Source organism: Episyrphus balteatus, chromosome 3 (assembly GCF_945859705.1).
Source record: "Episyrphus balteatus chromosome 3, idEpiBalt1.1, whole genome shotgun sequence".
In the NCBI taxonomy this organism is placed as follows: domain Eukaryota; kingdom Metazoa; phylum Arthropoda; class Insecta; order Diptera; family Syrphidae; genus Episyrphus; species Episyrphus balteatus.
The window spans coordinates 8021193-8033419 of record NC_079136.1 but is presented as its reverse complement, the minus strand read 5'-3'; the positions used below and the strand labels follow the sequence as shown (position 1 = coordinate 8033419).

General features: G+C 30.3%; 1 protein-coding gene across 1 annotated transcript in view; it reads right to left on the bottom strand.

Annotated features, from left to right (window-relative positions):
• LOC129913880 (CCR4-NOT transcription complex subunit 6) overlaps positions 1-12227 on the bottom strand; it is a 60245-nt gene that overhangs the window by 45888 nt on the left and 2130 nt on the right. The window contains exons 2-5 of the mRNA XM_055992843.1: positions 5132-5163; positions 4738-4866; positions 4482-4668; positions 4236-4411 (exon numbers count right to left, since the gene is read on the bottom strand). Coding sequence (XP_055848818.1) covers positions 4236-4411; positions 4482-4668; positions 4738-4866; positions 5132-5163 — 524 coding nt within the window. The remainder of the gene's footprint in view (positions 1-4235; positions 4412-4481; positions 4669-4737; positions 4867-5131; positions 5164-12227) is intronic.

Here is a 12227-nt window from a genome sequence, read left to right as displayed (position 1 = left end):
TACTATGGTAATTAGATTACGAAACCGATTTTATAGGTAGTCGGTAGTCGTCTGTTATAGACAACATGTTTTAAAGCCAAAAATTAACATAGGTTTATTTTTGTTATTTATTGGGTAGAGAGTGGGCCAAACTTTTTTTTTATTAAAGTGACATCATAAAACATTACATGAATAATAAGTAAAAATTAATGAAGCTATTTATAAAATACATCCGGAAATAATTTGACAAAATTAAAGCAATTTAAAGCCTTTAGTTATATAATGACATTTAATTAGGACGCATTTATGGAATTTTTTTGCAAGAATGAATTTTTTGTCAGAAGATATATATCTTGATTTTAGTAATTAGAAATGTCCCCCAAAAGGGAAAGGAGGATAATAGAGGGATATTTACTTGAGTCTAAAATCATGACAAAAATTAGAGACATCTCTTTTTAATATTAAATTAACTTAGAATATGGTCTTAAATCTAAACAGTCTATGAAGACGATAACGCTTAGTTTTTCTTAGAAGTTACTGCTAATGAAATAACTATGGAAAACTCAAAGTGCACGATATTTATTCTGAAAGCTTGTGAATCAGAGAGAAGAATTTAATATTCTCTCCAGAACTTTAGCTTAGAGATTTGAAATATATCTCATTTTCAAAGCAGTTAGTTACTCGGTTTAAATGGCAGCCCGTATAATGGGCAATTTTGAAATTTGAAAGCGAAAAAAGACTACTTTCACATAATTGCCCAATCTGCAAACCGCAAAGGCTAACTTATTTCGGGAAGGAATTCTATACAATGCAGGACACTATTCATATATTGAAGAGTGTATAATTGGGAAAAAAGTTATTTTACTTTCTTAAAGACATGTACAAATAGAGGTCTTTAATAGTAGCAGAATTTCTTGTCTAAACTTATTTTAAAATATTACTATACTCTTAAAATTAGAAATGTAAAAGTATTTTGCATTGAAAGCTGGCGGATAAGCCATAGCTTTATGGTTCCTTTTTAAATTTCACCTAATGCAATCCTAAAAAATATTTTTTGTTTTAATTCTTGAATAATTTAAGTGACTTTTCATATAATTATAGGAACTTTGTATGATATTGCATGATCACAAAAGTATCTACTAGGCCAGCTTAGTAATAGTACTGGTACTCGGTCCTAAGGTAAAGTAAGTACTCGAGACTCGACCATGTTTTCACATATGTATGTAAATATAGGACCCGACCTTATTTCAAAAGGCGGATCTAAGAACTAGTACGTATAAAACTGGTCTAACTGTAATTTTGACAATATGTGTTTGGATGTTTGAAGTATTTTATTTTGATATTTGAGGGAATTTTACAAAATAAAAAAGACAAAAAGTAGGAGAAAATAAAAAATAAAAGATCGTTAAAAAAAATTGAAAACTATTTGATTAAACTTATCAAGAAGCCAGCAAGCAAAAGAAATTCGATAAGTTTTGTTAAGAACTTTATAATAATAAAGTTTATTAGTTCATTGAACTTTTTAACAAAAATAAAATTTACAAATTTTTAACAACTTTTCTGTTACATGTTTTAACGTTCTTGCAAATTTACAATATTTTCAAATCTATATTTTACAACATTTTTAAATCTTTATTTGTGAAATTTAATATTAGTTTTAATTAGAATTTAACTTTAATTAAGTTTTAACTTTTTTGCAAAAATATTTTAAGTTTATTTTTAAAAATTTTTAATCTTGGTTCATTTTTCAAATCATTTGGCAAGCTGTTGAAAAGATTGAGTCCTGCATACATCAAAGAGTTCAAGGTACTGCTTCTGTTGCATCGGATTGGTCTGATGTTTTGATTGTTTCTTAGTTTATATGGCTGTACCTCAGAAACCATAATAACTTTCACAGTCAAGAATGAAGAGAATTCATGAATGCTGAATGGTATTATCTGACAAATGCGACAATTCGGAGAGTCAGGCCACCAACAACGACAAGGGTGACATTCAAGTACCTGAGGCATACAAGGATGAATCTGTCGCAGTGGAGCGATATTAAGCTAACGACAGTTTCCCTACAGACGTTTTTACTGAACAACAATGCAGTCCTGAGATTATGCGTTAATATGTCTTTTTGACTACAACGCGAATTTATTATGACTATAAGTAAGTAATACCATTGCCATTGCTTTAAATTCTTTAAATTGTTAACATGTATCAAATCAATGAAATAAATTAATTACTTAAATTACTTACTTAACTATTATGACTTAAGTTTTACGTATAACGGCTCGTTTCCAGAACTGAGAATAATTTTACTTGTAAATGACTTGCAGCACTATCCGTAAAACGAAGTCTTCTTGTAAACAATTTTTGTGCTGCAAGTTAGAAGATGGAAGCCGAGATATGTAGGTTTTTAAATTGCATGAGATGTGCAATTTTTGCAGGTTGTAATGGTTGTAGCATTTGAAAATCAAATAATTCCGATACCAACAAAATGATAGAATATCCTTGTCCAATCCCAGATAGACTGGTTTATGAAATTTGTATGGATTCTTTTCCCGCAATATGCATTTAAAGTATGGGCTTTTGAGTACAATAAAACAATAAAAGCGTCAGATCCAAAATACTAAAAATATCACCAACACCCAAAATCTGCTGCGTCTTTCTTTTTAAATTTAAAAACAACTTACAATCAACAAAAAACTTTTAAATCAACAAAAACGGACTTATCAAGCAAAATAACACCAAGAAATTACAAAATTTGCAATATTTCTTGCTTTGTTTCAAATATTTCGCTAGACTCTCCATTTCGAGGTCCTAACTGCTCGGTACCAATTTGATAGTCCTACTTCTTAGTAATTGTGTGAAGAAATCACTTGGTAAAAATTTTAATACTAACGATTGGTATAATAGCAGGTATTAGCTGATTTTCAGAGATCTGTTCATACAATATTGAATATGAACATTCCCAAATACCAAATACCAATGCTAAAGATCTTAACTGACATTGAAGAATTGACGTTAGTGTTTGGCCATTCCATTTTAACTTTTAGGATATTTTGACGCTTGAGGACAATGCTGCCAAAATGCTTGACAGAATGATGTTGGAAAACGCCTCAAAATTGGTGGTATGCATAAAAAGTATGTACTATGCATAGTAAGTATGTACTATTTTTGATATGCACAACACTTGGATAGAAAAAGTTTATACTATACAAATCACTCAATGTCTAGGATTTTTACTGGTGGCATTTCAATCGATGAGCCAGAGGCGAAAAAAGTGGGTTGTGCAATAATTTAGGGTAAGACGAAGTACATCTTAATCAAGTAGAGCCGATTCACCTCACAGACTTGGTCAGAACGCGATTATTGATGCACACAACTTCGAAATGGTAAAAGTATTTATTTATTTGCTTAAGCTACTGTAAAATCGACAAATGGCATGCGCAAAAAATTAAGGTAAGGCTATCTTTTGCGGATCGCTGTTTGACTGTGTTTGAAAAAGCAATTGAAGAATAAGGCCCTATCTCGGTAAGTTTCTAATTGAAAAAGGCTGATCGAGCTGAAAATAATCTTTGAAAAATTTGCCATAATAAAATTTCTTTTTATCAGAAAATTTCCGTTGTCAATTTTTGGTTTTCGAAACTGTGTGTATTTAGCCGGTGTTCTTAGCTTTAAAAGAGCTTTACTTTATACTTCTATTTATATATATTTAGATTAAAAAATTAATACAAATCTTAATTTGGAATAAAGGAATTGTTCTTAGCATTATTTGAACACTTCTTGTCAGCGTTTTAACATAAAATAGAACCATCAAAGAAATATTCCTGGAATCCACTTTAATAATTTCAGTGTAAGGATTCTTTGTAATGAATAATAAAAATAAATTTTACTATTTCGTGGACTATAGGACTTTCTTGTATTTTCTAATAGTGAATAATAAAAAGTTAGAAATTCAAATTACAGAAATAAAATACAAATATGTACTAGAAAGTGATTTGTGAATCGTTTCCCCTAACAATTAAAACAGCAATCTTATGCAACTTTACTTTCATAAGTGGTATTAAAATATTTAAATATTAGTTTTTAAGTATGTTATAATAAGTCCCAGAGTATAATCAATCAATTTTTTTAATTATTTTATATTTATGTGTACATAATTTGAAGTTGATTAATTAATATTTATTAACTGATATAAGTGGATCTATCTAATCTTTTTTTTTTAAAGCAATGCAATCTTAAATTTAAAAAACATAACAAAAACTTACATGATAGATTATCCAGCATATACGTGAGTAGTTTTTGTGTACCATTAGGCTCGTTATATATTGATAAAAATTCCTTCTGTAATGGATTACCTAGAAGGCCTAAGACATGTAGATGAAAACATTTTCCTATTTCATAGGGGAGGACACGTAGACAATTGTGATTTAGAAGAAGTTCCCTGCAAAACAATTCAAAACAAACAAAACATTTAAATCAATGATGGAGAATTTTAAAAATAGAATTCTTACCTTAGTTGAATAAGTTCTCCAAGTTCAGCAGGTAAACTTCTTAATTTATTACTAGACACATCCAAAGTGCGTAGGTTAACTAATAATCCTATGTCTGAAGGCAACCGCATTAAATGATTATCATTTAAATAGAGAGCAGTTAAATGTTCAAAATGCCACAATGTGGGACTTATATTGCGTACATATCCTGTAAAAAAAATTTAAAAAAAATTTATATTAAGTATCAACTAGCAAATAAGTTTAATTTTATGTTCACCTGTTATCTCGATTCCGGTCCAGCAAGTTTTCTTACCAGAAGCAGCCTCTTCTGGCGACATAATAATTTGCTGCCGTCTGTTACTGCTTTCATATTTGTCTTTGCTACGAGACATTTTGTAACAGTTTCCTAAATTATGAAAATTATACAAAAAAAGTTTTTTTAAACAATTCGATTTTCCAAAAAAAAAAATTGAGATATACAAAAAAAGTTAATGAATGAAAACATACAGAAAAAAATGTTGCACAAATTTCGAGAAAAACAACAAAAATTCTAGGCAAAATCATTTTCTAAATATGTTTTCATCAGAAAACAATTATTATTAATTAGAAATTTATTTTTTTATTTATTTATTTATTAAAACAACAACAAAAAATTATTTAAAAAATATAACCTTTCATAATAACCGGTTGTTGGTAAGCGTGTCTGCAAAATATTAATATATAGATTAGTGAAAGAAAAAAATAAAAACAACAAAAAAAAAATAAAACAAGCATTTCATATTATTTTAAAATAATATAGAAACAACAACAGCAAAAAAACAACATGAATTTCGAAAATCGACATTTAACCAATTCAGGGTTTCGAAATCGTAGCTACATAACTAAAAATGAAAATATAAAAGATTCTATTATATAATTGATCCTCACTTTTTCTGAGGAAATAAAATTCTGTTTTTGAAGAACGAATTTATATGAGATGTCAGAAACCCTGAATTGGCTAATTGTAGTCAACTATTCGCTACACACATAAAATAGTAAAAATCTATGTAAAAGCCAAACTTAAATTCAAAGACATAAATCGTTAAAATGTATCAATGTTATTTTATTTATTTGTTTCCTAAGTGAATTTATGGAGGTGTATTCCTTCGGTTTTTGTTTTTCGTTGTACTAATTTGTTTAAATATAAAGGGTGTTTTTTGTTTGCTTCGATAGAACTTTCTTAAAGTTTGCTGTCAAACTAGGTAGAGTTTTTGAAATTTGTAATCAGTTTACTCTGGCGTGTGAAATTCGGCTCAAATGTTTATCAGTTGGCATTTCTGGGGTGAACGCTTTAGGCGTTCTAGACATAAGAATTGTGCTATGGTTTTGGAAATTAGAAAAAAAGTATTATTTTTGTTGCATGAATTAGGAAGACATAGGGACTCACAAGTCTCAATCATTCTTATGTGCGTGTAATTAATTTGCTTGTTTATTTTTGTATGACCAGGCAATTCCTTTTTGACAGGATGGATATGGAACGATAAAATCGATGAGATTATAGAATGGTCCGAGATGCCTAAGGATGCGATGGTAGACTTTCAGTGTGATGGATGACAATTTTGTCTTATTAGTCTGGAACAACATTTATCCTTCATCTAATTCTAAGGTGTAGTCTAATATTGAACCGGATTAAGATGGAGTTAGTGTTTAGATTGGGACAATAGAATAAATACGTAGTTTGCTTTTCTTTTTTGCAGTTAAAGATGAATCTATAAGATACATTACATCAATATTGTGTGGCAAGCATTAATTTAGCTTTTTAAAGATGACAACGGGTTTTAGCGTTTCAAACAACTGAATGTTTTTTTTTTTTTTTGAAAAGGCAAACCCAATTTTTTAGGAACCAGGAAATTTAACATTGTGTAACACTGTTCAAAAATTATAAAGTCTCGAACTTGCTGCATTTTCATTTAAACTGTTTAAAGCGTTTATAAGGTAACATATGTAAATATTTTGAACAAAGTACAATCCTTCAAGGAGAAATCAATTTTTGTATGCATTTAACAAAAATCTCTACGACCACCGCCATTACCCCACACTTTTATTGGTTGAGTAAACATGTTTACAATTGTAAGAAAAACGTAGTTTATTGATTACACCATTTTTTAATAATTTTTTGCAATAATTTTTTTTTTGTCAAATTCAAGTTCTATCGATTTTTAAAAAACACCTTTTTACGAGGAAATAAAATATCAAGCAATAAAGCTAAAACATGAGTTAAATTTAGAGCCATCAGGAAATTTGACTTTCGATGCATGTTTTCGAATAAAAATGGAATGAAGAATGTACATTTAAATTTTTACTAAACGTTAATTTGCTAATCTCGAAAATGTAGGTTATTGGTATATTTTGATACTCATTGCCGAGTTTGTTCCCAAGTAGAAGTAAATTTATATTTTAATAAAGCACTTAAAAATAAAAAGAGCCTTTTGTTTGTTTAGGATTCTGACAGTTAAGTATTTTGAACGTTTGTAGAAAAAAAAAAATCATGTGTGCAATTCGCATGTGGTAGAAGTGAAACCTTAAAAAAAATCTTGCAAAAAAATCGACCATGTCGAAATTTCAAACTGAGAATTCGATACGGTACTTCCTACACTGGTGGCTAATCATCAGCAACAGATTTCCACAGGTGTTTTGAGGTATTTTTCAAATTTTTCAATTTAAAATTGTGTAAAACTTGTAGAGCCCGTACCGTTATGTGTGATATATCAAATGAAAGGTAATAATTAATATCAGCATAATTATTAAAGTTAAATCAATTTTGTATGTGCTCTAGATCAAAAGATATAACGTGTTTAGAAAAAAGAACATCTTTTTACCGTTATCTCAGAATTTTGAATATGAAATTAATTGAAATTTAGCACAATTATAATTTGTTTAATTACCTATCTACAGTATAAATTTTATTCATCTTTATACTAAAATAAAAAATGTATAATCAATTGATTTTTCCTTTCGCTTTTTTGTTTCATCGTGTTTCAAATCGGTGCAGGGAAATAATTCCACGGGAATCTGCTCCACAGGGGAATGTATTTCACTTCAAGTGGGAATCTATTACACTTTTTAGGTGGAATAAATTCTCACCGTGGAAGGGAATTTATTACACCTATTTTTTAGTGGAATTATTACCCACCAAATCTTTGAAAAATAGATTGATTTCTACATCTTGGCGATATAAGCAAATATAAAGATAATGATTCTAATTTATTACACCTATTTTTTAGTGGAATTATTACCCACCAAATCTTTGAAAAATAGATTGATTTCTACATCTTGGCGATATAAGCAAATATAAAGATAATGATTCTATGAAATAACGCCAAGTAAAATAAGACCAACGCACACTGGGGCCGGTTGTATGGAGAGCATGCTCAAAAGTCTGTATGTGTGGGATTCGTTTAAAAAATGGGTGTATAATAAATAAAAACGAAATACAATTTATATAAAACTAATATTTTTATTAATTCATTTAAAAAATAGGTATACTCGTATGTAGATTCATACTTTACAATTAGAATTACAAAGTAGAAGGTAAAAAAAGTACAATTTTTTAACGTTCTTCTTCTAATAAATTCACAACTTCAAGGTCGAATGATTTTCGATTTATAACAGGTAATGAGCGCATAAGACTCATAAATGGATCAGATGAGATAAATAAACGATTAAAAATATCAGTTATATTATCTTTTCTGGATGTCTTTCTACTAAAATATTCCCTGTATGTTTTAAAGTCCTTATTACGGGACTCTTCGCTTAGCATGCCAATTGGTAACAAAGCGTTATTGATAATTTCAGGCCCATGAATAAGGATTTTGTGTACAGTTGGGGTCATTGGCATCCACGGATATAATTCTACATATAAACGAGCAGTGTCTTGGCAGTAATTTTGGAATTTTTAAGAGTTGATATTGAAGCCGCTTGATATTGCTTGTAGTATCATATAAAATCGTCTGATTAGCTCTGGGTTTACTCCTGTAACTTTTGAAGACGTTTCATAGTTTTGAAAAAACTTTCGAGCTACGTTACCATCATTGCTATTTCCGAAACCAGGCTTCGGTTTGTCCACAATGAGAGACATTTGGCTCTTGAATTCTGCCTGTATTCTAATTTTATTCTCTTCAACGATAAATTTATTTTCTTTACTGACACGCCAAGAAGTTATCGGTAATTTGTACGCAAGATGCAGTATACACTCAAAAGTTCTAATCCATGAGTGCAGTATAGAAATGCCAAAGGACAGGTAATCAATTTGTGTTTCTTTTTGGCTAACTACCTCAAGATTATTAAAGTCTTTTGACGTTGCGCCACATAAATAACATCTGAGCGTGGAATTTGTATCAGTTAAGGAATTGCATATTTTCCCATCAACCATAGTAAATATGGGTTTGTGGGTGACTTTGTATGAACAAGCATTTAAATTAACTACTGAACTTATTAAGTTTCTGATTTCGTTATCAATTTTCTCTTTTTTTTCCTTCACAAGTTCATTTGTTTCTTTTGCGTATTCAAGATTAATATGGGTCGGCAAAATCTGGGCGAGGAAGGTCTAGGGTTTTGCCACAAGACAAGTGGGATTTCATTCGTTTTATTTAATACTAAGCGTAATGGTACTAGGGAAGTTAAGAACATATATTTATCATCAGAACATTCAGATATAAACTTTTGCTTATACTGCGTATGGCTGGAACTGCCATCAAACCCCCATTTTGAAATTAAAACAATCTCGTCAGATGGATTAACAGTGCAAAGTTCAAAAATATTTTGCTGTGAATTAAGTAAGCGATTGGCTGTGTGCTTTAGTTTCACTAACAGAAATGTTATTAGGATAGCATAAAGACTTTTCTGCTTGAATCATTTTATACGATGGAAACAGATCCTTAGCAATATTCCTGATGATTTCGTACTGCTTTCTTGAGAGTTGAGCTTCAATGATCATTGAAAGTGCTTCTCGTGGAGACAATTTTTTAATTTTTGAATTAAGAGTTAAATCAAGGCAATCTTTTGCGTAGTTATGTGACTGTGAAACTTTTTTTATAACTTCTGCTTCTTGAATTTTCCCGGCAGCTCTGAAAGACATCTGAGCAGCAAAAGCCAAGGCACTTGCCGGATTCTCAGAGCGCAAGGCAGCAGTTTTCCTACGTTTAGTTTGATCACTGCATTCCTCAAATTCTAACGTACGTCTTCCCATCCCTACCCTAGGAACAATTGATTTTTGGAACACAAAAGTTTGTTCCAACCAACTTTTTTCATTTGCTACAAGTCGTTCATTGTGCTTAGAATACATAATCCACTTACTACGTAGCTGGGCCTTGAAGTTCCGGAGCTCCTTTTTAATTTTGTTGCTGTTTTCAGTAGGACAAGCCGTTATTTCCATAACATAGTCAATAATATGATCAAATTTTTGTTCGAAATCTTTGGCATTACTACTAATAAATTTATCCACTAAAACTTTTTTTTTAATAACAATTTCGGTTGAAGAATCTGTAAAAAAAATTTTTTTTCAACCTACAAAACCTCGTTTCTTTATAGAATTAATTAAAAAACTTCAAATTGCAACAAAGGCTTTCACTTCTAGCTTTTGTTTCTACTAAAAGAATATCTATACTATAAGTCTACGTACTCAATTTCAAAAGCCTCTGTTGCAAATTAGAAAAAAAACAGTTTTAAACTTTTTATATGGCTATTTGCACTTTTTATTATTTTTTTCGGCGAGTTTTATTATTTTTGTTTATGAAAAAACTTTTTCATTATCTACTAACCTTGATTAATAGATGACATTTTTTCTTTTTCTTTTTAACCCACTGAATATTATTTTTTTTTTTAAACTTTTAACTGCCCGATTAAAACACAACCGATCTTTATATTTACCAATAGACAACATTTACCATTAGTTTTCTAGCAGCCTAATGCCTCTCCGACCTTGAAAGTTTTACAGGACAATCATGTCAACTCTGCAACAACAACAACAAAATTGCAGAAACCGTTATTCTCAATTTTGCATTTTGATCAAGCTCTCCATACAACCGGCCCCAGTGTGCAACGTTTAAAAATTGGCCTTATTTCACTTTTCAAAAGTGAAATGAGGCAAGTTTTGAACAATTTATTTTGAGAAAAAAGGCCAACTTGGCCATATTAATCTTAAATAAAATTCATAATAAAATATTCACATGAGTTTATATAATTCCAATTCTTCAGAACATAAGTTTTCTTTCAAGTTGGTCTTATTTAAGTTTGACATTTGGACATAAAGCTGCCCGATTATTTTAGTTTTAATGTCTAATAACATACCTACTGGTATTTAATAAATACACATATGTACATTTATGTATAGGTATATCATATAATCCGGCAAACGCTAATCGGAAAAAAATTTGCTCACATGAGATTCTACTAAAATTTCACAACCGAAACGCGAAAGCGGAAAAAAATTTTTACCTCGTGAGAATCAGTTTTGAGGTGTGAAAATAAAAATTCGCGGGAATTTTTTTCTCCTTCGCTTTCAACCAATTATTATAATAAGAGTCATTGATATATTTCTGATCATTAAGTTATCATTATTTGTCCGCTTTGTTTGTAAGATATTTCTTCAAATCACGCGATCTGAAAACTATGAGACTTGAAAGAAATCTTCTTCCTCTTTTCAGTAAATCATTGTTTTGCTATGTTTAACTTAGATTGGGAACAAAAAATTCAAAGTCGACTTTAGACTACCTACTTATTAGCGACACTGCTGTTTTTAAAAGTTTTTGATCAGTTTTCGTATGAAGAGCATAAGTAAATAGATACATAATATGTACCAGTTGACACCCAGTTGACACCCAGTTTCCCATCTCAAATTTGAATAATCATTCAAAATTACATACTTAGGTACTATCCATTTCCGCAAAACGCAGCTTTTTTTCCAGATTGCACATACAATACAAACATAAAGTAAAATCATACTCCAAAATGACAAGGAATAAATGACTAAAATTGAAGGTGAAGTTATTTCCCAATCAAAAGTGTAATAAATTCTCACTCGTGGCGGGAATTTATTCCACTTCAAAAAGTGGAACAGATATCCACGTAAGGTGGAATAAATTCCCATGTGGAGCAGATTCCCGTAAAATTATTTCCCTGCACCTTTCAATTTCAAATCACTACGATACTAAAGAAGTTTTCACTTCAAAAACCAAATGAGCCAAACGAGATAAAAGATAAGTTCTAGAAAAATATTGGACACATTTGGCCTATATGTATATCGGCTGAAACTCACAATTTAAATTTTTAAACTTAACAGCGGTGACACAAATAAAACAAAAGTAAGAGACCTTGCAGGGTTCCCAATCGAAATTCGTATGCACCAGGTAAACGTCTTTAGTCCTCTGCTCTTTTTTGTAGTCCCAGACTACTTCTTTGAAAATAAAAAGCTCTACTTAAAAGTGCATCAGTTATTTCTAGCTAGCAATGGAGCTAGTGAAGATTCTAGGTAGTTGACATATGGCAGTTGTTTTGGAAAGAAGTGGGTACAGTATTAACCAAAAATGCAAAATACTAATGCTGCTCATAATGTGTCAAAAAAAAAAAAAAATTGGACTGTATGAGACTATATTATTAAATAAAGATCTCATCGGGAAAACTGAAATAGAAAATAGTTTTGGAACGAAGAAAAGTCTCAGTAACGAACGGATTTTCTTTTGACCAACCCTACGTACGAAATAAGGACAACGAATTTCCATCAGCTCGTGG